Below are 23,957 nucleotides of genomic sequence, written 5' to 3' on the forward strand. Positions count from 1 at the left end.
ACGTCTAAGAAGACTGTACAGCTTTAAAGAGGAATGATTTTGAAAAATATCTAAATCAAAAATTAAGCTTAATCTTTTTTACATTATTTTGGTTTGTATGACCGTTCAAAGGTCAGTGTTTCTTAGCTTTTACATTTTTCGCGTGTTGTTTGTCAGCACAGTTTGTCAAAACTTTAACTTTTCATTGGTGCTTTTACATTGAAAGGCACGGACAGGAAGCGTGTACTGTTGCCGGACACCTGCCGCCGCGACGCCGCTTCTAGACTTTCGTTTTCATTTCTCGACTCGAAACTGACTTGATGTGGTTATAGCTGTTGGATAACAGAATCATGGCGGGGTTAGAGGTGTTGTATACCTGCTTCGCTGACAGTATTAGGTGTCCACAGGACGCAGTTGTGTGTTTCGTTCACTGGGACATGATAAAGAGTGGATACAGGTGTGTCGGTTCTGGAGACGAGGTAAGTTACGTTAGCTAGCATTCACTAGCTAAAACAACCGATGCATTGTCTTGAAGATACATCGTCTCACCAAACTCCATAGAAAACCCAGCAGTTTATCGCTACCTCGATTCTCAGTCATCAGTCGTTAGTTATGAATTCATTTTAACAGCTTTGGCAAACGGTTTGCAATGCTCGCCGTGTCGTAGAAACCATAGGGTCACATGATTAGCAGACACTGAACTTGATTTTCAGCTTAATATTTGCTCCTTTGTGAATTTGAGTCGTGCCGAATTAAAGAATGACTGTTAACTGTTAAGGTTAAGATTATGTCTGTTTTTCACCGAGCTCACTAACCTGTGCTCTGCAGGAAGAATTTCAGACGGTCGGTTTTTCAATGGAATTCTGTATGAGCTAACCTGCTCAGTTTAGATTAGCGTTAGCTTCCTAATGGGGCATTATACGGCATTTAGCTAACTCTAATGCTATGGGAAACATAGTTTAGCGTTGTTTCTTGGAGCTGTCGCGAACGATGCAGAGCCAGCCCACAGCTGTTGTGAAAAACTGTGACGAGCTCTAAAAACTGTCATGTCATCGTTAGCTAGCTGCCTCTGGGGACCAGTCATAGTAAAACACGACACTGGCTTTGTCGTAGACACATTGGGATGAGTTTGTTCAGACGTTGTTGTTATGAACTCTCTGTTTGCCTTCTGTCTTCGTGTGTCTGTGCCTCCAGCCTCGCAGCACTGACAGGAAGTCTGAGCTGCTGCCTGCTGACTGGAGCAGCAGCAAGGAGCTGTACAGTCTGCGATACAAAGCCAAAGACAGTGACACCCAGCTGCTGCTCAAAGCCATCGTCGTCGACTCCACCTTGATCTTCAACCTGATGGTGGGCATCAGCAAACACCAGTTGGGTCTGCTTGTGATTAGATGATACTAGAGAGTCCAATAGATTGTATGTGAGTGTTTTAGATCTTTGGCTAAAAGTTTCATCCCTGTTGCACATCTGACTGAACCCAGCAGCAACGTCACAGTGTCGAGAGGACACTGTCTTATGACTGCAGCAGGCTGAGAGCTTGCACTGACCACTGGAGGTCAGCACAAAGCAAGACTTTCAGACAGGTTACCATCTGATCAGTTCACCACTGGCCTGTAGTGGTGCAGTCACACTTCAGGGGTTAATGTGTAGCTCACATTTAAAGCATTTTATTTTGAGTCACACATGCATAACAGGTGTGGATCTTTTTAACGTGTGTGCTCGGTGTGTGTTTGTGCGTGAAGAACTCCAGCACGCAGCAGGTGTCCGACTTGACGGTGAACATCAGCGATCACGTGAATGCTGACCAGCTGCACACATTTGACAGGTTTGTTTCGTTTCTTTGTTTTTTCATAAAGCGTTTGATGCCTCATTTTATGAGAAATAGCAGCATTTGTTCACTGGTGGTGAAGAGCTGAGACCAATCGTACATTTGCATAAAATCACCCAGTTTAGCTAACAATAAAACTTCCTTACGATCAGCATCGAGACTGTTTTAGGCACCAGGAATCTGATGATCTTCGCAGCTTTGAAATTATTCTGTTGGCTGCCTGCCAGAGTTTTAGCCGCGATAGCAGCACAGCTTTAGTGATGACAGTGTTTGATTAGACGGATGACCTTTTTCACGCCGAACTATGCCAACAATTATTGGATGAGCTGGCATAAAAAATGTTTTGTGAAGATATTAATGAATCCTCCTCACTTTGGTGATCCTCTGACATTTCTTCTAGTGCAACCATGTGGTTGACACTTTTATCTTTTAGTTAAATGTTGGTGTGAAATTCAATTTGACGTTTATCTTCCCTTCAGGATCAGTTTTAATAACTTTGAAAAGTTTAAATCTCTCCAGTGCTTTGATTTAAAATCCTGCAAAAGCAGTGACGTAGTTCCTTCTTGTTGGTCATATTTTTATTATATTATTGGTTCTACCTGTTTTCCATAACAGGATGCTCCATTACCAACAATCAGAAAGTACAGGATGTCATACATGTGACTGCACAAAGACAGAAGAAGAGCCTTGGTCAACATTATTTTGACATGTTAAAAGCAAGCGATGTTTTTGCAGTGTGTTCAAGGACGCGGACGGTTTGTCAGAGAAGGTGAGGACTCAGCTGCTGCCCTCCCAGGACAGACCGTCTTCACAGAAGGCTGAGACGAAGACTCGGCGGGAGGAGGAGGAGGAGGAGCGGAGACGGCGTGGAGAGGACAGCGACCCCCTCCGCATCCCGAGCAGAGATCCTCGCCAGGGGACGCAGCCGCGCTGGTAGGAGATGACGTTTTATTTATTTATCTTACAAAAGCCTTTAGTTTTGTTGTCCAGTTGCAGGTTTCTGGTTGGATAAGAGACAAAATGAAGAAATATGGAACTAAAGAAGGAAAGTCTGGATTTAGGCATTTTCTTCTGGCTGACTTCCTCCGAAGCAGCTAATGTGATTCATGCAGAGTGTCATGAGATAACTTTTCTTGTGAATTGGCCCTACATAAATCATTTGAAATGGATTGAATTGAACCAGGCATCAGTACAACCCAACACCTGGATCCTGTTTGCTCTGTCCTCCAGGAGGCGACAGCAGAGGCTCGGGTGGTGCAGAGCCCCGGTGGGGGTGGTGTTAACTGTTTTAGAGCCTTTAAATCTGCTGGCATAGATTAAATAGACTTCATTACGTTTCTGAGCAGTATCAAAGATTTAATTACAGCATCAGGGTGAAATCTCATCCATCTCCCGCTTCTCATCTTCCCCGTGTTATTAAATTATAATGAATCCAGTGATTAAAAAAGTTCAGTCCTCTGAAAAGTGTAGACTTGACTGCTGATTGGTTGATAAAGAAGATTAACGTCTTCAAGTCTGAATCAGCACGTTAACCAGCTGAACTGGAAAGCGTCTTCATCAGATCGACGTTTGCTCGGCTGTGAACGGACACACCAGCCGCACTGACCAGTAACATCATTCAGCTTACGGCTGGAGACCCGGGTGCTCCTATTGGTCGACACTTGGAGCACCATGTGACATTGGTCATGCGTTGTGAGGCTTCACGTCAGGTGTCATCCACCCTGACTCGCTGTGATCAGGACGCAAGACATCAATACAAAATGATCTGCTGTCATCCAACATCATGTGGTCTGAGGCCGACCTGACGAGAACACTGCAAACATGTGAACGACTTGACTTTAAAACAGGCTTTGGCTGTGTCTAACACACACACACACTCACACACACACTCACACACACACACACACACACACACACACACACTCACACACTCACTGAGTTTGTACCTTGTAGAAAGTCTAGACAGAAGAGCTGTTGTTTCACTACAACAGCAGAGAGTGAATGAGGACAGAGTGAGTGAGTGAGTGTGTGCGTGTGTGTGTGTGTGCGTGCGTATGCGTGCCTGTGTGTGTGCATGTGTGTGCGTGACAGGGAGCTGCAGGACACATCTGCCTCCCCTCTCCTCTCTCCCCTCCTCCTCCTCCCCCCGTCCTCTTAGCTGTGACCTGATCAGATGAGATGTGAGCTGATGTCAGCACTTTATCGACCTCGCTGCCATCTCCTCCTCGTCCCCAGAGAGACGGAGGGGACGGAGGGAGATAAGGACGAGATCAAAGCAGAGACTGATGGGGAGAAAGCAAAGCAAAATCATCCGAGAGAGGGACAGAAGACGTAAAGGGAGGGAAAATAAGGAGAGAAGGTGAAAGAGAGACAAGGAGTGATGAATGAGTTAGCAGAAACAGAGTCAGGGCTGCAGGACATGAAGTGTTGGAAACAGACAGGAGAGACACGAGGAGGACGAGGCCGGACACATGAGAGCGCCGAAGACGCCTGTGAAGAACTAAGTGGGATCAGGGGTGGACTCAGTGATGTGTGATGCTGATCTCACATCGAGCGTTAGCCATCAGTGTGGATTCTGGCTCAGAGATCCTGTAGACGACAGGAGGATTCACAGCACCAGTCGAATCAAAGCAACGATCGTCCTCATCAATGATTCATCGTTCCTCGGCTAATAAAACGTTAGAGTGAAAAACGACTCCAATATGAGATTATTACCACATTAAAGCAGCAAATCCTCACATCTGAGAACCAGACAGTGTTGAAGTGGTCAGCCTTCATTCAGCCCACGAGCTGCAGCACAGTCACGCTCAGTTTAAACATCAGCTGCATGATTTCCAACACTGCAGAGTTCCCATCTGAGCTCACTGGTTGAGAAGACGCTGAGCTTCACCAGCTTTAAAATGGTCGTAGAAGGAGCAGTTTTACTTTATAAACAGCTGAAATGATTAATCAAAGTCAAACCAATTTTTATGTTCATTAAGTCATCAATTGAATAACATTTTGACATTTTTTCAGCTTGTTTAAAGTGCTCGTGATGTTATCAGAGCTCGAGTTTGCATGTGAACATCATTAATGTGTGTGTGTTTGTGTGTGTGTGTCAGGCCCGACCCCTTGCTCCCTCCGTTCGCAGCAGGAGGAGCAGATCTGGATCCCTTCGGGTGAGTCGGTCTCCCTCCCTCAGATTAAATCCTGCAGATGATTTGTTTTATACTGAAATCGTTTTCAGACGTAAACTGCAGCATCAGTGTGTGTTTCTGTTCTAATCTGGGATTTTGGGGATGAACAGTCGAGCACACGCGCTAACAGAACGGCAGGATTACCGGCGCTGGTCCAGACTCTAAACCAAACGTCTGAGTGTGTCTTTAGTTTCAGCAGTAATCAGCTTTTTTATTATCCTCCAATACGCCGTTTTTGTGGTTTTTGTCAAAAAATAGCATTAATTTTATGTCTGTGAAACCAAACTTTTTTGTTGCCTTTCAGTGTGAATATCAGCGTCGCTCCAAACGATAAAACCTCCAATAAACTGAAATAAAGAGAGGACGAAGTGAGTGACAGGAACGATAACATCAGATATCCTCCCTCACCTCTTCTCCTCGCCCTCCTCAGGTCTCGCGGCGGCGGCGGGATGATAGTGGACCCGTTGAGGTCGGGGTATCCTCGCTCTGGTTTCGACCCATCCAGCGGCATACCAGACATTCTGCCTCCCGGAGCCGTCCCCCCCGGGGCCCGCTTCGACCCGTTTGGACCAATCGGACGACGCAGACCAGGGTGAGGTGCTCGCACGCACACGCGCACACAGCGATCTGTCTGTCCTCTTAAAGGAGAGCCTCACATCTTTCAAAACAGCGTCCTCAAGTAAAGCGAGAGAGTTTTCGTTGTCCTTGAAGAGAAAGAAAACCCCGGTTGTGTCCTGCTGGTCCTGGCCTCTCTGGGGACCCGCACAGTGACACGGTGCCATGTGTTTGTGTTTTTCAGGCCGGATCCCGACCACATGCCCCCGCCCGGCTATGACGACATGTTCATGTAGTGCCCGGCGGCGTTTCCTGCTTTCCTACTTCCTGTGTGCTCCATCCCGTCCTCCAGCCAATGGGAGGGTGGAGGAAAGAGCCCGCCTGCACCTCCCCGAGGGTTCGATCTGGTTTAGTGAAATAAAAGTTTTGCCTTTTTTTATTTTCTCCTGTTGTTTGAGAAAGAAGGTTTGTTTTTGAACTGTTCATTTCACATAACTAACGTGCGGACTGTCGGAGTAAAACATCAGCGCATCACGTCAGATCTGAGCTGAGATCAGCCGCTCAGTTCGCAGTAAAACACCTTAGGAGTTTACCGACCGATTCATTGTAAGCTCATAGGACGTGTCGTTTTTGAAAATCTTTTGAAGCTTTGTTGTTTTGAAGTGGACTCGTCCTGACGGCCTGCAGGCAGCGTCAGCGGCTGCTTCGCCTGCTTCCTCCGTGACAGCAGGAGGAGACGCCGTCACCCCATCAAACTGCATCTTGTGGTTCTGCTTCATTCATTAACAAATTGTTGCCAACCGTTTGTTGACTCATGAACCTGGTTGATAAAATAATTCACGACTCTGAAACAACCAATAAAAACGTCAGACCTTACATGTCGCTCTGCGTCGTCTGTGTGGAAACGATTTCGACTGTCAGAAGGTTTTGTGGGTGAAACGTCAGAGTTGAGTTGAGTTTTTGAATGGGGCCACAAACTGAAGGGTTCGCTGCAGGACTGCTGACTCGGCGTACCTAATAAACTGGCTCAGTTTGCGACCGTCGTGTCTCATTGACGTCACAGCTGCTCATGAGCTCCTCTCAAAGTCAAGACGTCCTGCTGCTCTCAAAGTCCTTCCAGAAAACGCGTGAACATACATGCTGTTTCCTCTTCCTTCTCTCTTTTCGTTATTCTCCATCTTTCCTGCTTTCCCGTCTCCTTTAGGTTTGTTCCTTCTCTTCCATCTTGTCTTCTCTTTCTCCTCCCTCCTGGTTTTCGTCCTCCTCATCCATCTTGATTTTCCTCGACCTTTCTGGTCTCATCCTGCACTTTGTTCCCGTCCCACACTTTCTGTCTCCTGATGTCTCCTCCTCCTCCTCCTCCTCCTCCTCCATCCTCGTCCCCTTTTCTTCTCGTCTCGTGTTTCTGCCTTCTGCCTTCTTCTTCTCTTTCTCTGTGCTTCTTGTATTTCAGTCGTCGTCTTGTCTTTAATCACTGTTTCCTCTTTTCTCCTTCTCAGGTCATTTTTGCTCTTTCCCTCCTTCCTCGTGTTTTCTCAGATAAATGTTTCCCTCTGTCTTCCTTTCTTTCTTCCTCTCTGAGCTTGATCTTTATTCTGTGAGTCAGTCTTTTGTTTTATTCCCTTTGACCACCTGTTTAAGTGTTTCAGTCTCTTCTTCCAAATTACCAGTTTGTCTCTTTCCTTCTAACTTTTTAATTTATGTGTCTCTTCTCATTACTTTCCGCTCAACAAGCTGTTATTTTCCCCGCAGGAAGCTGACAAACAGCCATTTCAAATTCTCTTTATGTGTCCCGCGGCGTGCTGAGAGGTAAATATAGCAGCCGACACCACAGGTAGTCGGTGCTCCGGTCGCAGCGCTGCCTCCTCTCAGACGCTGGTTAGAGCTGGAGAAACTTTAAACATGTAAAACAGAAATGCGAATCAGCTGTTTTTTCCCTTAAACTACGCTGAGAGTCTGCAGCCAGCAGCTGTTTGAGCTCAATGCTGTTCGCACCGACGAGGCTCACGTGCTGACGTTTGACAGGTTCAGTTAATTAACGAGTCTTCTCATCCACTGTGCAACGAATTCAAACTTTTACCCTCAGGGAGACGTTATAAATAGATACTGACAGAAATGAAGACACAAAATGTAGACAAGCACTACATAGACAAAAGTATTAGGACACACCTCTACATTATTGCATTCAGGTGTGGTATGGGGCTGTTTCTCAGGGTTTGTTCTCGGCCCCTGACTTCCAGTGAAGGGAAATCTTAATGCTTCAGCACACCAAGACATTTTGGACAATGCTATGCTTCCAACTTTGTGGCAACAGTTTGTTGAAGGCCCTTTTCTATTCCAGCATGACTGTGCCCCAGTGCACAAAGCAAAGCTCCATAAAGACATGGTTGGATGAGTTTGGTGTGGAAGAACTTGACTGGCCCACACAGAGCCCTGACCTCAACCCCATCCAACACCTTTGGGCTGAAGTCCCTGTTGGTGTGATGGTCGGGTGTCCCAGTACTTCTGTTTTTATAGTGTACATATGACACATACTTAACAAACACATAAGATCTCTTCCTTCTCTTCTACATGCTTTGATTATTTATTAGAATTCAGACGGTGTGATTTTTTTTGTTCAGCTTTTCCTTTGAAACCTGCAGACGAGAACGTGAATTTGCTGTGGTTTCTTGAACTGTTTCTGACTCTTGATTGTGTTTGTGAGGTTTGTTTCTTCAGGCAGGCAGCTCACAGCTTCCTCTGCCTCTTGATCCAGACTCAGACACTGAACTTTTTCGTTTCTTTATCGATCACATCTTTTTGCGCTTCAGGCCACCGTAAAACACAAGAATCTCTGAATTCATATGACGACTCAAACAATCTCAGTCCTCTACTTCTACTTCTCTACTTCATGGGAGGTAAATGAGAGTTAGAAGATGCAGAGGGACTGTGGGTGGCAGTGATCTGGGATGTAAATGATGCTCTGAAAATCAAGTCACAGCTCAGTGACATTCACCTGACACGTTTCCTGTTAAAGCCTAATTAAAGGTTCTGCCAGAAGCACACTTATGTGTCTATAGGAGCTTAAAAAACATGTGGGTGGAAAGTGAAGTGAGGATCTCATTATCGCTTGTGGGAAAACATTATTCTGCGACAGCCATGAGTCACCCTGACTGTGGATTAGTGCAACACCAGGAACAGGAAGACAGCAGAAAGAGAAATAATGAATGAAAGAGTTATGATAAGACTCAGTGGGAGGAGGACAAGAAAAAACAAAAAGACAACAACAAGGAGGCAGCTGCTTCGAATCCAAATCTGCCAAAGGACTGACAGCAAATAATGAGAGGAAGTGACTGTCAGTTTAAAAGAATCCGTCCAGGGACCATCAATGGAAACAATGATGTTACGTCATGTAAACTTGTGCGTCTGGTGGAACAATTTCACCGCAATTCCTGCCATGAGCTACGCTGACAGAATCTATGGCTGCTTTGGACACCAGTTTCATGCACTTTCTGTAATAGAACTTTACTTTTAATAAGATGGGGGCCTCTGAGACAACATCTTATCAGACGGGGGCCTGACATCTAATCTGAAACGTTTCTGTCATCATGTGGTTCTTATAGTCACTCGGCACTGAAGGTGTTTCAGACTGAAGCTACAGGAGGTTCTGAAGGCGGCTGCTGGAATAATACACTCATATTGTACATTTTGTACATATTTTTGTGTGTATGTGTATATACTGTGTGTACATCGTATGTACATCATGGACGGGATAATAACTGGAGCTGTGGGCCTGACAACCACCTTAATCCTGCATACTTTCTAATGTCCAGCAGGGGGCAACACCACTGGTTTCAAACAGAAGTGTGATTGAGTGTAAGCTTATGAGAAAATGAACCGACTTCTCAGATGATTTATGCCCTCAGTAAACCGCTTCCTGGTGAGTTTACCGTCTCAGTTGCTGGTTTCAAGTCTTCTGTAGCACAGCATGAAGTTCGTTCTGTAAGTTATGCTTCAGATTGTGCTTTAGGGCGGGGCGACCACGACGTGTCCAATCAAGATCAGTGACAGTTTAAAAAGCACACAGGGATTACAAACAACAACAAAACAGAAAGTTTATTGGTCACGTTAACAAAAATCATATCTAAAAACCAGCATCATTGTTTCATACGTTACGCGGCTCCTCAGTATGTACAGGAAGAAGGCATCGCACCTTTACAGCATCACACACTAATCACATGCAGATTCACGGGCCTCCTGAAGCACATAAAGCAGCGTTTCCTAAGCTATGAGACAGGAGCTGAGCCTGTTCATCCCACTGATGACATAAATTATTCATATATATGTGTATGTATGCACTGCATCTATTTCTAGAGTGAGAGTAACTTTCTTCATTTCAGTTACAGAACATTTAAAACTCTCTACATTCAGCTTTATGCATTTCAAATTAGATTTTAGTTTTTCAAAGGAATGTTTGAAGACGAGTGGGATTTTTTAAAAGAAAGAAAGGTCACAAATAATCGTCACAAATGGGACAAACACTTGTTGTCCCCTGATGTGATTTTAACAACACACTGCGCTGTACACGAGTAGCTGTGCTCCTCACAAAACACACCAAACAGCCAGCCAAGGATCTGAACCCACTTCATCCTCATGTCGGATCCCCTAAGAAACCACAAATGTTTGGATTCTTTGTCTTGTGCCACATAAGTAAATTTCAAAAAGTTTGAAACATGGCTCAGGTAAATTCCACATTTTGATAACAGTCCTGTAAGGCTTCTGAACTGAGCGATAGTTTAATCATTTCAAAAAACCCACTAAGAAGTGAAGTGACTCTCGACAGATTTTCACTCGTACTTCGGCGTTTGCATTTTAGCACAAAATGTGAAGAGAAAGATGGGAAAAGGCTGCTCGAGCTTTCCTTAAATTAATTAACAGAACAATAAATAGTTAAACATATCTGAATATACGTGTTTCAAAAGTAAACCCGAGTTATACTGCAACCCTGTCTGCTTTGTGGCAGCTTAGAGATCCTCACTAAAGGGATGTGTCACTTTGATTAAATAACCGCAGATGCAAGTGGAAATCAGTTTCCTTACAACAACCCTGTAGTCTGTAAACATTTACAGAAAAAGACTTTAAAATTGCGACGTGTCCCTTTAAGCTCCTTTTCGTCATGTTTTCTGTGCTAAATCTTACTTTCATTGCCACATTGCAAAAGACTCACATCTTTGATTCACAAACGGACAAACGGCTTCTCTCTCTCAGGCCACAGAATATTTTCTAAATCTCTTCATACGCTTTGTAGACTTTAATATGCATCATTTCATTCTGGTTTCATTTCATTCATCTTGTTTTTACACGTGAAGGGTAAACGTGTTACAGCACCACCAGCACATGGATGTGACCTCAAACAGCACAATTATTGTTAAACTTCTCCACTTTTCATGTTTTTTTTTAAAAAACATGCCTGTTTAAGACTAAATAATGAAAAAAGACAGCAGCGTTTCCAGCTCTTTCACACGTGAACCAGACGATGCACAGATGTCGTGATAAATTGCGTGACACGGCTGCGATGGCGCCACCTGCTGTGTCACAGCATTAATTTGTACATTCACTGAGTCGCTGAGTAAAATGCTACTGCTGCGTGTTGTACTTGTGCATATTAGCATCTGTACAGAAAGGGAAGCGTCCAGCTCGAGCCCGTGAACAGGAAGGACGGTTCGGCGTGAGCGTCTGCGTGTTTGAGCTTACATTCTCACACTCTCGCAACCTTTTGTGATCATCTTCTGCAGCAGCCTGATGATTAATGAGGCTGAGCTCGGGGTCAAAACCCTGCTAAACACTGCTGAGGTGTCCTTGAGTAAAGCACCGAATCACAAGCAGCCGCCGGAACGCAACCTTTGACCTCCGACCCTGAATGTTTACGCAGAGGACGCTCGCCATCGGCGTGACTGTAACGGGTTCGCCTCTCGGACCGCGAGCAGCCTGCAGACGCCGTGTCCTGTCAGAGCAGAGGATTTCAAACCACACGAGACAGGACACACGGTCGAACAGCAGCTGCTAACAGATAATCTGCCACACCTTCAACGCAGACGCATCCCACACATGAACTGACTCTTTACATTAAATGATTAACTGCTGCTGTTTTATCTTATACGTCTTGTCCATCCAAGTTTGAACTGAACTGCGTGGTGACGCTCTGTCCTCAGTGTCCTAAACTTTGTCCTTGTCCTGGTGTGAATTAAGCCTTTGGTTCTTGCCTACAGCTGAGTTCTGCTAAAAATATGTCACGTATTCCTACAGCAGTTTGTCAGGTTTATATTCCCCTCATCGGGGACCCAACCAGAAGTTCATCACTTTGTCTCCTCTGTTGTGTCCTCCCAAGGACTTTCCATGACACAAGAGAACCGCTCCACCAACAGTCCTCGATATAAATAGACTATTTCTATGGTAACAGAGTCATTGTGCTGTCGACGGAATAAAGATTGATTTTCTTTTCTGTGTCTTTGGCCAAGGAGCTCGTCTTCCGTGTTGACATTCGAACACGTCGCAGGGGAACAGAAACAGTCCTGCTCTTTTCAGACTCACATGTAGTAAACGTCCATTCATCCGTTCAATCAGGTGTTCGCTGTTGGGAAAATGTTTGGTGTCAACAAACTCTTTAATTTTGTGGTCTAACTAACAAAAAACTGCAGTTCTTTGAATAGCCACTCGGGTCTGGCTCGAACAGCGAGTCAGTCCCAGTAAGGGCCGCACGTTAAAATGCCAAACTGTACAGCAGAAATAAACAAAATCACCAGGTTTGAGCTCGATCGCTAAAAACTGTACGGGGAGTGAATGTTTATATAACTGACTTGTTTAAATTATTAAAGCTTGGGAGAACTTAGGGAAAGGAAAGTAGCTGTTTGCTACGCTTCACCTCAGCTAATTAGAGCCACTGAACTCAGATGTGTTTGTGGTGCAAATAAAATGACTTTCTGTTAATTGCACAAAGAGACTAAGAAGTGTCAGCATCACCTTTTTGCCCACTTTTAGATTAGCTGGAAGTTAGGCAGACGCCTTTCAGAACCCTGTGGGTCACAGAGGATAAGTCTATGGTTTCCATTGTCTGTGGTCAAAACCCGGCCCCCTCCTTCTAACTCCGACTTAACCGAGTCGGACACATTTGTGTTCACACCACTACCTCTGGACACCACAGGCCTGTATTTAAGAGTACATTTAGGCGTTTTCCACAAAAGGAACCCACAGTCCTTCAGTCTGCTTCCTCTTGATCTGATTCAATCCATCTGTCAACGTCACTAAACTCAACCTTCACAACCTAAAAACCTTTCAGAGAGGTTTCCTTCCAGCTCTGCGTCCAACCTGTGCGAGGCGAACCAACAATCATTTCCTCTATGGTGTAGTGTTTCTGCTGCTGTGCCGTTTCCCCCACTAATGAGGACCTGCAACCTGACGCAGACCTAATCCCTCTCCAAAAGAGCCAGCGTTGGACGGCTGTTTTCCACGCTGGTTTAATCCTTCATCTGAGTTGTTTATTCTTGTCTGTTTTATTCTGGGAGACCTGAATGAAAGTATTTATCTTCCTGCAGAGTCACTGCCTTTCTTCTCCATCTCTTCAAGAATCACCTCACGTCACCCAGCCTTCTCTGCTGCATCCTATCGGCTCTCCCACATCTCTGTTTTTTATCCCCCCTCGCACTCACTTCACATTTCTGTTTCTTTTTCCACACACAAGACTCTCAATCACGCTCGAATCACAGAAACGGTTTGACTTTCGGCTGCATGCTGGTGACGCACAAACTGAAGCAAATCTGACCGTGGTGCTCGTCACACATCACTCTGAATGTATAAATCAGCTTAAAATCTAATAAGTACAAACATACAGTCACGCCTGAAATTATTCACACTCCTGGCAAATGTTGACTTAAAGTTACTTTTATTCAACCAGCAAATGTTTTCTTGTTTGGGAATGACACGGGCGTGTCCCACAAGACAATAAGACGATGTACAAGAGGCGTCATTGTGGAAAAAAATATTTCTCAGCTTTTACTTACATTTGAACAAAAAGTGACATGTCCAAAATTATTCATACCCTTCTCAGTACTCAATAGAAAAGCCTTTATTGGCTATTACAGCAATCAAACGCTTCCCATAATTGTTGACCAGCTTTTGGCATGTCTCCACTGGTATTTTTGCCCATTCAGCTCCAACTCTTTCAGGTTGGAGGGTCTCCTTGCCATCAGCCTGATCTTTAGCTCCCTCCACAGATTCTCAATTGGATTCATGTCAGGACTCAGGCTGTGCCACTGCAAAACGTCAACGTTGTTGTCCGCTAACCATTTCTTCACCATTTTGCTGTGTTTTGGGTCGTTGTTGTGCTGAAATGTCCACTGGTTCCCAAGGCCAAGTTTCCCTGCAGAGTGCTTGATGTTGTTGTTGAGAATCTTGGTGTGTTGCTCTTTACTGTGATTTGGTTTCCTGGTCCACTGGCTGAAAAACACCCCCAAAGCATTCAGCTCCCACCACCATGTTTGACGGGGGGGGGGGGGGTGTTGTTCTTAGGGTTGAAGGCTTCTCCTTTTCATGCCAAATAAAGGATGCATCATTGTGGCCAAACAATCAGCAGAGCCCAGATTCACCAGGATGGCCTTGGTGGTGGTCCTTCTTTTTCACCTCTCTCACTATCCTCCTGGCCAGCACAGGTGTCACTTTTGGCTTCCGACCAGGTCCTCTGAGATTTTCTTGTATTTTTTAATAATACTTTGCACTGTAGCCAGTGGAAGTTTAAACATTTAGATATGGTCTTACAGCCTTTTCCTGACTTGTGAGCAGCCACAGGTCCTCAGTGAGCTCCTTTATCTGAGCCATGACTGTCCAAACCAACTGCAGAGCTGCTGCTGTTCACCCGCTGAGTTGATTAAAACAGCTGTTCCCAATGAATCAGTCTAATTAGGAAGCTTCAGAACAGCTTGGGCTATTTGGATTGGTACAGAACTTTGGATGTTCCCATACACTGAGACAGTTTGCAAAGGGTATGAATAATTTTGGACACGCCACTTGTTGTTCAAATGTTTTCCACAGTGCTGCTTCTTGTACATGGTCTTATTGTCTTCTGGGAGAAGCCTGTGTCACTTCCCAATAAGAAAAAACTTTCTGGTTGTATACAAGTAACTTTAAGTCAAAATTTACCAGGGGTATGAATAATTTCAGACTTCGCTGTAGACTTGGCTAAAATATTTAACTCCAAGACTTGCATTAGAAGTGGGATTAGGAAGTGAAGTCTTGTTGGAAGAGTTAATTCAGCTCTAAGAGGTTGTTTCCCGCCCAATCAGTGTGTGTGGTGCACATCTGATTTTCTACATTCATGAGCGGATTAAACATTGACAAAATGAACCCAGAGTAAAACAGATTCAGAAGACATCTACGCTCGTTGACACTGGAACATCACAGCACTTTCTCCAAACACGAAACACATCCAGTCAAAACAAGAGCCCAAACATCTGGCCCCATGTGGCCCCAGAAACGTCTCCTCTTTACTCAAGGACACCTCGGCAGAGACCCACTGCAGCAGGGACCAAACCTGTGGCTGTCCAGAAACAGGACAGTCTTTGACACAAGGGTAACCAGAGATCATAGAACACTACTGAGCTCCGTGGACTTCGTGGTATTTCTGATGTCTTTAATGGACACTGTGGTTGTCAGGTGTCTTGAACACATGACCAGGAAGTAAATTAAATCACGGTGAGATTAAGTAATCTGTTCGTTTTCTCCAGAATATTTCAGGGACGTTTGGTGTTCATTTCTAATCATCAATTATGACATCATTCACGTTTGTGATTTACTTGGTGTATATCTCTACTACGTAGTGTATCAGTTAGTAAGTCAATCAGCAGTCAATCACCGGCTGCAGCCCGAGATTAAAAGAATAATGAAAATAATTGTTTGTAAATGGTATAAAGTGTTTGTCATGTAATTAGTCTGAATGTTCATTACTGAAGCTCAGCTGTCCAGCTGTTGCTTGTTGGTTTGGTTTGTTTTCATCAAGCTGTGGTGAACAGGCTGCTGACGTTATGAAGCAGCTAACAGAAAGGAAGAAACTGGTCCAACTTAAGTCCCCCTGTTTTGCATACCTGCACTGCGTATTTGGTTTGTGCACTTTAGCTTTTGCTGGTCCTCTACATCCGACACGTCTACATGTAGTATACAGTATATACAGTATATTTGTACTGTGAAATAAGAATGTATCTGACACACTATAGCTGACATACTAATTAAGGTAAGTATGCCAGCGTGCCTGGATATCAATAAGACTCAAGACGTCCTCACAAATATTGAGCCACACGCTGCCTTGTGAGGACATTTTAGTGTGAGTGTGTGTGTGTGTGTGTGTGTGTGTGTGTGTAGCTACATTACTCTTGGCTAATTGCCTCACTGCACAGACCTTGATACATTAGCATAATAATATTTACGTACACACAATTAATTAACAGTGTCTGTGTTTGTTCATTAAGGCATATTGTGTCCTTACATCACATAAATATCGTCTGTTTACATATAATACAAATAAGTAAGCGCTGCATCGTTAAAGGCTCATTCCAGTCAAAACCAGCTGCTTCAGTCAGATAGATATAATAGGACTCAGAAGACACCCTGACCCCTTCAATTTACTGCTTTGCTATTTCAAGCACACTTCTGAATAATTTAGTTTTTTGTTCATTTTGAATTTAACTTCAGTGAAGGTCACTGTAACTGGGATTGTGTGGTTTCTTTTTACAGCATGTAGCAAAGGCTAGTTTTATACACTAAACACTCAGTACCTTTAAATGTCAGGTAAATATTATTTTAAAGGTGATAATAGTGGCTGTCTATCTGCAGCAGAAATTGCTGATTAGTAAACATGAGGCAACAGTTTTTGGGGATGCAGCTGAAGACACTGGACATGTGACACGGTACTCTGGGAGTTCAGGGTTATGAATATGAGAAGAAAAACATTTCATGTGCTTGTAAATACATCCAGCAGTGAAAGTGTTAAACTCTGTCTTCCCTTCACTAATTATCTTGTCTAGTGGTGTCACTTGCAAAATTAGTCATATTTTCCAGCTGTCTGTGATTCGCTACATGAGCCAGTGTGGTCGCTCAGGAATTGATTTAGCCTGGTTAAAACATTTCTGTGATGAAAACAATTCATTTCATCTGGTTTCCACGGTGATTAAAACAGAATCAATTTGCAACCATGATGCTGCAACAAAATCTTTTTCATCCCAGATGTGTTGAGGAGGAAAAAAATACAAAAGAACTTCAAGGGGAGGACAAAAACAAAATTATTTGTGATGACCAACATCAAAACATTTGAGAGGGTAGAGGAGCTCTTGGACTGCTGGTGCAATGTCTTCTGGGTAATGTGAGTCAGCCTCTTAACAGTGACTCATGTCAGTTCTGCACCTTCCAGTCTCCTCTCATCGTTCCTTTCTAATTTTCTCTTACTGTATTTCCTTATAGTCTACTTTCATTGTGCACTTTTGTTCTTTAAATTCAGGCATTTTCAGAACAGCTAAATATTTTGTCACATATTAAAGCTGCATTGAGATTTTTTTTTACCACAAGGGGGCGCAAAGACTCAGAAAACAGAACCTTTCAGCACCTCTGTAGCTTAACAACCTCACCAGGTTTGGTGACTTTGAAGATATCTGTAGCAACAAATCAAGCTAATAATGAATAAGCTGCTCTTGTATTCCATACTTCACTTTGTTCTTGTGCACTACAGTTAAGTTAGCAGTTGACTGATTTTGGATGTTTGACGCCAATGCGAATATCGCTGCTCATCTGATAACAATATATCAGCCGATTCTTTTTTCTCTTAATAACATAGACATAAAACACAAACCCTTTAATACAATTTATCTGTGAGACTGGAGTCATGAGAGAGTTTGAGTCGGTTTTATGGGCGTCTTTAGAGAGAATCTCTTACCAACACACATTCTGATATGCATTTAATTATACAAATTTGCATGTGGCTTCATTTGGTGACTTTTCAAGCACGCTGAAGCTTCTTTTAGTTGAAAAAATTTGCTAACGCTGCAGCGTGCAAATGGCTTCTCAAGCTGATATGCTGATAACTGCTACCGCTCGCTGTCTGAAAGCACCTTTAGCACCACCATTAGCAATTACAAGTGAGAAATCTTGAGTAATATTAATAGTAGTTTTACAAGAAGCACACATAATATTTTGATGAATTTTTAGGGATTAAAGTCAGTAAAGTCACAGTATTAAAAGGAAGCGGTTGGATGAAGAACCAAATTAAAACCTGTGGTCTCTGTGTGGTCTGCACAGATCCACGTACTCAGCCATCAAAAATATTGCTCAGTGCAGGTTTAAGTTGAATGTACCATTTTGTTTCCTGCAGGTTGCTGAGGGTGGGTGGTGACACAACTGGGGTTCAGTTTTAAAATGATTCTATGCTTCATCTTCTGTACAGTTCAGTTATTGCAGATGCTGTTGCTGTTGGGTTTAAATGTCCCACTAGAAATACTACTTTCAGAAGTGTTGCCTCTGTTTATTTGCGGGGGTGGGGGGGTCATCATCACACTTTCCCATCACACTTTATTTAGACAGTCCAGTCAGACACTGCTGTTTTCTGTCCAGTGACTGTACAGGTCAAGACAGACATTTACTGTCTGTGCTGAGGTTAATCCTGTGATTGTGAATAGGTTTAAATGTTGAGCATCAACACTGGACTTAATAAATAAAGTGGTGATTTTGCTTTCTGCAGTGGAGACCAAACTCCAGAGCCATCGGACACAATGTGCTTTCCCTTTGTTGTAAAACTCAGTCTCTGATTAACATACCATGGATTCATATTGGAATTGTAATCTTTGATATACAACCATTCATCTCCTAATGTGCTCTTTTCCACTCTTGCATTGGCTTACCTCCCTTCCTCTATAGGATCGAGCCCTCCTTTGTTAAGTAATACATCCCTTATGATTGAATAAATATCCCATAAACTTAGATCACGTTCATCCCAGAATGTTGGGTTAAAGCTGGGTCGCTCCGGCTGAGAGCCTTGTGCTCAACATGTGCTTCTCCTGTCAGCACAAATGGGGGACCTGCACCATTTTGCATCCCCATTTTGCAACTGAGTGCTCACTCAGAGGAAGGCAAATCAGTCGCCTAGCAAAGGTACGGCTAGTCAACTCCATGTCCAGTGGCTGAAGAGGAAGAGGCAGCTGGAGGTGAATGCCTCCTTGGTCCTGGTTCTGTTTTGGATTCCCGGCAAGGATCTGGCTGTATGTTGTTCCTCTCGTCTGCATGTTCCACTAAAAACTCCTCACCTCCATCTCCGCCGGCACCTCCTCCTGCCTCTCCGGTCGCCAGCTGCTTCATCCTCAGGTTGATGGAGCCGTAAGTCCTCTTGGGTCGAACAAAGGCCGCCCGGCGTCGGTACATCTCGCCCCGGCAGATGGACACCATGAGCAGCACAGACAGGAACATCCCCCCGAGGGTCAGCAGGCCCAGGCCTGCAATGATGCACTTGTCCAGGTGGGAGCCAAGCTGGGCGTAGTACATCTCCAGCTTCTCCATCTGGCGGGCTGACACGGAGTCCGGGTCGACTTTGGCCTCTCTGGGGATGGTGTAGGCGATGACCACCAGGACGATCCCGCTCACCAGGAAAACCAGGGCAAAGATGAAGCCGTAATCTGCAGAGTGGTCATCAGTCGGGTTGAACTCAGTGAAGTCCTGGCCGTCCTCCTGTCCTGCTCCTCCTTCCTCCTCATCGTACGACTGTGGAGAGAGCTCCTGTTGCTGCTGCTCCCCCTGAAGGAAAGACAGAAAGACAGAAAGAAAGAAAGAATGTAAAGGAAGGAAAGATAAAGACAAAAAAAGAAATGAGGACGAACTCAACACTGACCAAGAATTGGTGGAGACAGACACAGAAAACCAAGCAGAAAGAATCAAGCAGACAAAATAAATGAGAGCAGAAGTGAAAACTTCAGCCACAGGATAAAAGATTCCCAGCCTATTGTGTTTTCTGTTCATGTTTTTGCTCTGTCATGATATGTCTTTCCTCAGACGTTAATCCCTCACTGAGTCCTCTGACATGTGATGACAGCCCTGTGTGATCCTTTATGTGATCCTCCCCGGCTGAAGTTAAGACTTCAGTCTGTGTGGACCTTCAGGGCTTTTCAGCGGCACGTTAGCTCCACGACCTGCTTCTGTCCTGCTTATCTTGTCCATCAGGTTTTGTTTATCTTGGGATTTAGCATAAGCTTGTATTTGGGATTTTGGACTGCTTACAGTGCGGAGTCATGGAGAACAGATAATCGTTTAAAACTCTCTGTTAGTGGCGGTTCTGGATGTTTTAGTGTATGTGGAAGTAAACCAAAAGTCTCTTTCAAGCCCACATGTTCACGACACTGACATACTGTATACGAAGATGGACGACACGTTTCAGCTTCCTTTCGCTGTTTAAAAGTGAATATAAATGCTGCCATCTTGTTCTGATGATGGTGATGTCATTTGGAGCCAGAGTCTGTGCAGTAGGGATTGGGTGGTATCGGGTTCCCGCCTGTACATCCGTCTGACCCAATCAGGAGCGGCGCTCAGCTGTCAGTCATGATGTTTCAGCCCCTTTTTATAGCATCAAATAACAAATTAAAACCAAACTGGTCACACTTGAACAAACATCAGTGTGATAAGAACCTCCTAAAATGACAGAAACCAACTCTGGGAAAAACTTATTTGACGTGTACTTTGAGTTTTTGGTTTGGCCCGTGTCCCATCTCAAGTCTAATTTGTGGCTTTTTTGACAAACGAACGTTGATAAAACGAAAGTAAACACCAAACAAGAATAAACTTGCCTTGCTGGGGCCTGAAGATGACGGCGGGCAACCTGCTGACACTGTCGCCCCCTGCTGCTGGTGGTCATGCTCCTCGTCCTGCTGGTACGATGCGTTCTCGAAGCCTCGGGTGGCGCAGCACACGGTGGACGCTGTCCAGGGCGCTGAGGCCGGCGTCGGAGACACGCTTCGCCGGGCTCCGCCGCCCCGCAGCTCCCGGAGCTCTACGGCGTTGGAAGAGGACTCCATCCAGCGCTCATGTCTTCCCAGTCCCTCCACTCTGCATTATCCTCACTTAAATACAGAAAAGGTAACGACTGAAGGGACAGGAGATTGTACCTGGTGGTCAGCAGTGAATTACACTTGGCGATGGTAGTTTTTTATGCTGGACTATAAATGGGTTTACTTTTCAGATCAAGATTTAATATGCAAAACATACAGTATGATCAGTCTACAAAACACGTACACAAAGTTGTTAAGGTTTAGCTCAGCATTAAAGTTCCAGTGTGCAGGATTTGGGGGGCTTATTGGCAGGAGTGGGACATAATATTGATAATTAGTTTTTATTGATAGATAATCACCTGAAACTGATAACTGTTGTACTTTCTTTACCTTTGAATGAGCTTTTATCTCCATGGGCGGAGCAAATCTTCTTCCACAGAGTCCGTAGTGTTTCTACAGGAGCCCAGAAAGGACAAACCAGCCTCCCCTACACATCTGCAACCAGACCACCAGATGCCACTAAATCCTTCACACTGGACCTTTAAAATGCTGCTTATCTGTGTCCACATTGATGAACGCACTCGTCTGCGTGGGACCATTTCACATAATGACTACTTTTAATGTGGATTCTTTAAGTTCACCGTGTTGACTTGTGGTTTTCGCCACGGGGGACTTCATGATAAAGTAAGAGTTTTGCGGTCGCACCACCTGAGTGAATGTCTCAAAACTTCACCACCGTCACATCGTTAAAATTCGAGCAGTTGTCAGAGAGGTTTTTATTCTTGTTCTTCTTGACAGAACCATCAAGGTGCGAACCACACACACACACACACACACACACACACACACACCTCACATGAGGACGATGAAAGGTGCTTGAAAACAAAACAGCGCAGAGACAAGTGCTACATCTGCCCTCCAGCTGTTTGTCCGCTGAGGTTTTCTTTCGGTGCCTTTGAGTCTGCGCCTGGTTCACACCTGGGTGTCAGTGTGGGTGTGAACCAGGTGTGAACCGTATTCATGCGCATTCCAGGCGCCTGCGTGCGCTCAAACCCCGCGGGTTCGCTATTACAACCAGAAGCCCGTGTGAATATTAAACACAGGCTGATGACTGGAGCCTTCACGGCAAGGCGAAGATCTCCTGACACACTCCGATCGTTTCATCAAGTCTGAGGTGGAATTCCACACAGAAGATGCCTAACTTGGGTTAATCTTTTCGTTTAACCTCCCGTCGGTTTGTTTTGTTTCCACAGCTGGTTAATCTCAGCTCCAGGCTGAAGTTGCCCACTGACACAGTTTCCATTTATCACCACATCGAGGACAAGGTGTCCGGCCGTCACCATCACCGTGACCTTGTGATGCGCCAAACTGCCAAAAGCTGGACCAACACACTCCGAGTGTGTGTGTGTGTGTGTGCGTGTGTAGGAGAGATAAGATCAGGATGAGCCGGCACAGATAAGAACCACACCGACACTGACACGTTATCCATTATCCCGACCCGACGGCTGATAACACGGACCGACGGACTCAAAGGCTAATCTCATCCACAGTGAAAATGATACGCGACCCAGCAACACAAGTGCCCATTTCTCCGGAGGGAAAACACCGGGGATGGATCCGGTATCCAGGCAGGCAGGCAGCATCCACCCCGCTCCCCGCTGAAGCCGAGGAAACATGGCCGATTGCATCGATCATCTGCAGAGATATCGATGAGAGGACGGAGAGAAGAGCGGAAAGTGACCGGACCGACAGCGGGGTCTTACCTGGTGCTGATGCCGCGACCAGGCGGGACTCAGACGGCTGTGGACATCCGGAGAGATGGATGCTGCTGGATCATGTGTGAGGAGGATGCAGAGAGAGAGAGAGAGGGAGGGAGGGAGGGAGAGAGAGGGTGGGGGGAGGACGGGGGTGAAACTGACCATGCGCAAAGGCAGCCTGTGGTTTCTCCCCGCTGGTGTCTGAGGAGCTGGTGGCGTCTGTCAGAGTCCCGGGAGACACAAACACACAAACATGAAGAAATAAACAAGCTAAACAAATAATTCAGTTGTGCGATGGCTGCACAGCAACACACACCCGGTGGTGGATAGCCTACATTTACTGCAGTATTGTACTTAAGTACATGTTTGAGGTATTGAAAAACCTCCACCACATTTCGGCGTCAGATGTTAGTCCACTACATGTTTAGCTAATTAACTATAATGTTATTACTGATCAAACTGCTGAACAGTGAGGGAACTGAACTCCACCTTTAGCAGCCGCGACATTCTGACTGTGATCCAAACATATCAGAGCCAACTCTGGAAGCGATCCTTCTACTTTTTTAATTTCAATTTGTATTTTTAAATGTTACAACTCAGGGAGCAGCTGTTGACTGGAGGCTCATATCAGACCTGAACAGCAACATCTGGCCAAAAAAATATTAATAATTATATTACAAAAAACAAAAAACAAAACCCTGCAACCCGACGACAAACATTTCAGGATTTGACTTCCACGCAGAAACTGGATTCAAGGTTACAGATGAATCACTCGGTGCGAAGACCATAACCTCCACAGAGAAGCCATGCCCGTCACCATGGCAACACGTGAACGTTTCTCGTGTGTGTTATCACATGACTAAATGTCACGCGGCAAGAGTAGTGTTTTTGTTAAACAACGTTCAGACCAGAATGCACCGCGGCAACACGAGTAAACGTGTTCCTCTCAGGTCCATGCGTTAACCACGTAACGTTACTATCGCCCTGCTGTGGACACCAAGAGGCCGATGCAGACTCAAAACCAGCATCCTTCCTAATGTCCAGCAGGAGGCGCGTTCACTGGTTTCAAAAAGAAGTCCGACTGCATGTATGCTTATGAGAAAATGAGTCGGTTTCTCAGTTGAATCAAGACTTCAGTGAACAGTGTCCTGATGAGTTTCTGGCCTCAGTCGATAATTTCAAGTCTTTTTCAGTACAGCGTGATGTTCGGGTTGTAAATTATGCTCCCATTTAGAGTCAAACAGACTTCAAATGTGTGTCCTCAAGTTCTCAATCAGATCCGATCAGGATATCCTACACTAATACTAATTTATCCCCAAAGGGACCTTTAATATCTGAACCAAATCACGTTGAAATCATTCAGTATTTGTGTGACAATTCAGTCTGGAGCGACTGATGGAGACCAGCAACAAGGCTTCCAGTCGAAATGTTGTGTGATACGAATAAGGTAGTAAACAGGACTAGGCCGACACGAGGAGGTCAGGCTGGTGGACAGGAAGTCCACACGACTCGTGAGGCAGACGGTTGAAAAGGCAGGAACTCATATGAGAACAAATGGTGTCAGAGAAGCTCCTGACAACACAAATCACCCGCAGGAAGGTTTTCTCTGGTTTCCACCGACAGA

At 44.9% G+C, this 23,957-nt stretch overlaps 2 protein-coding genes across 4 annotated transcripts; one reads left to right on the forward strand and one right to left on the reverse strand.

The window, feature by feature from the left end:
• The first annotated feature begins 195 nt into the window (after positions 1-195).
• psmf1 (proteasome inhibitor subunit 1) lies at positions 196-6,411 on the forward strand. The gene is made up of 7 exons (XM_046385048.1): positions 196-458; positions 1,174-1,326; positions 1,719-1,801; positions 2,540-2,737; positions 4,906-4,962; positions 5,411-5,572; positions 5,780-6,411. Exons 1-7 carry the CDS (start codon positions 330-332, stop codon positions 5,829-5,831), a joined length of 834 nt encoding a protein of 277 aa, XP_046241004.1. The 5' UTR covers positions 196-329; the 3' UTR covers positions 5,832-6,411.
• Positions 6,412-14,907: 8,496 nt separating this feature from the next.
• Positions 14,908-22,749, reverse strand: tmem74b (transmembrane protein 74B). 3 transcript variants are annotated; one of them, XM_046385051.1, is made up of 4 exons: positions 22,340-22,749; positions 20,967-21,071; positions 20,376-20,648; positions 14,908-19,332 (listed from the first exon to the last, which is right to left on the reverse strand). In XM_046385051.1, the coding sequence occupies exons 3-4, from the start codon at positions 20,601-20,603 to the stop codon at positions 18,703-18,705; spliced, it is 858 nt and encodes a 285-aa protein (XP_046241007.1). In that variant the 5' UTR covers positions 20,604-20,648; positions 20,967-21,071; positions 22,340-22,749; the 3' UTR covers positions 14,908-18,702. The 3 variants fall into 3 exon arrangements, with proteins under 3 accessions (XP_046241007.1, XP_046241008.1, XP_046241006.1); XM_046385052.1 differs by lacking the exon at positions 20,967-21,071 and having other exon boundaries at positions 22,496-22,749; XM_046385050.1 differs by lacking the exon at positions 20,967-21,071 and having other exon boundaries at positions 22,340-22,748.
• Positions 22,750-23,957: the final 1,208 nt, after the last annotated feature.

This window comes from Scatophagus argus, chromosome 3, assembly GCF_020382885.2.
Source record: "Scatophagus argus isolate fScaArg1 chromosome 3, fScaArg1.pri, whole genome shotgun sequence".
NCBI classification, from domain to species: Eukaryota; Metazoa; Chordata; class Actinopteri; family Scatophagidae; genus Scatophagus; species Scatophagus argus.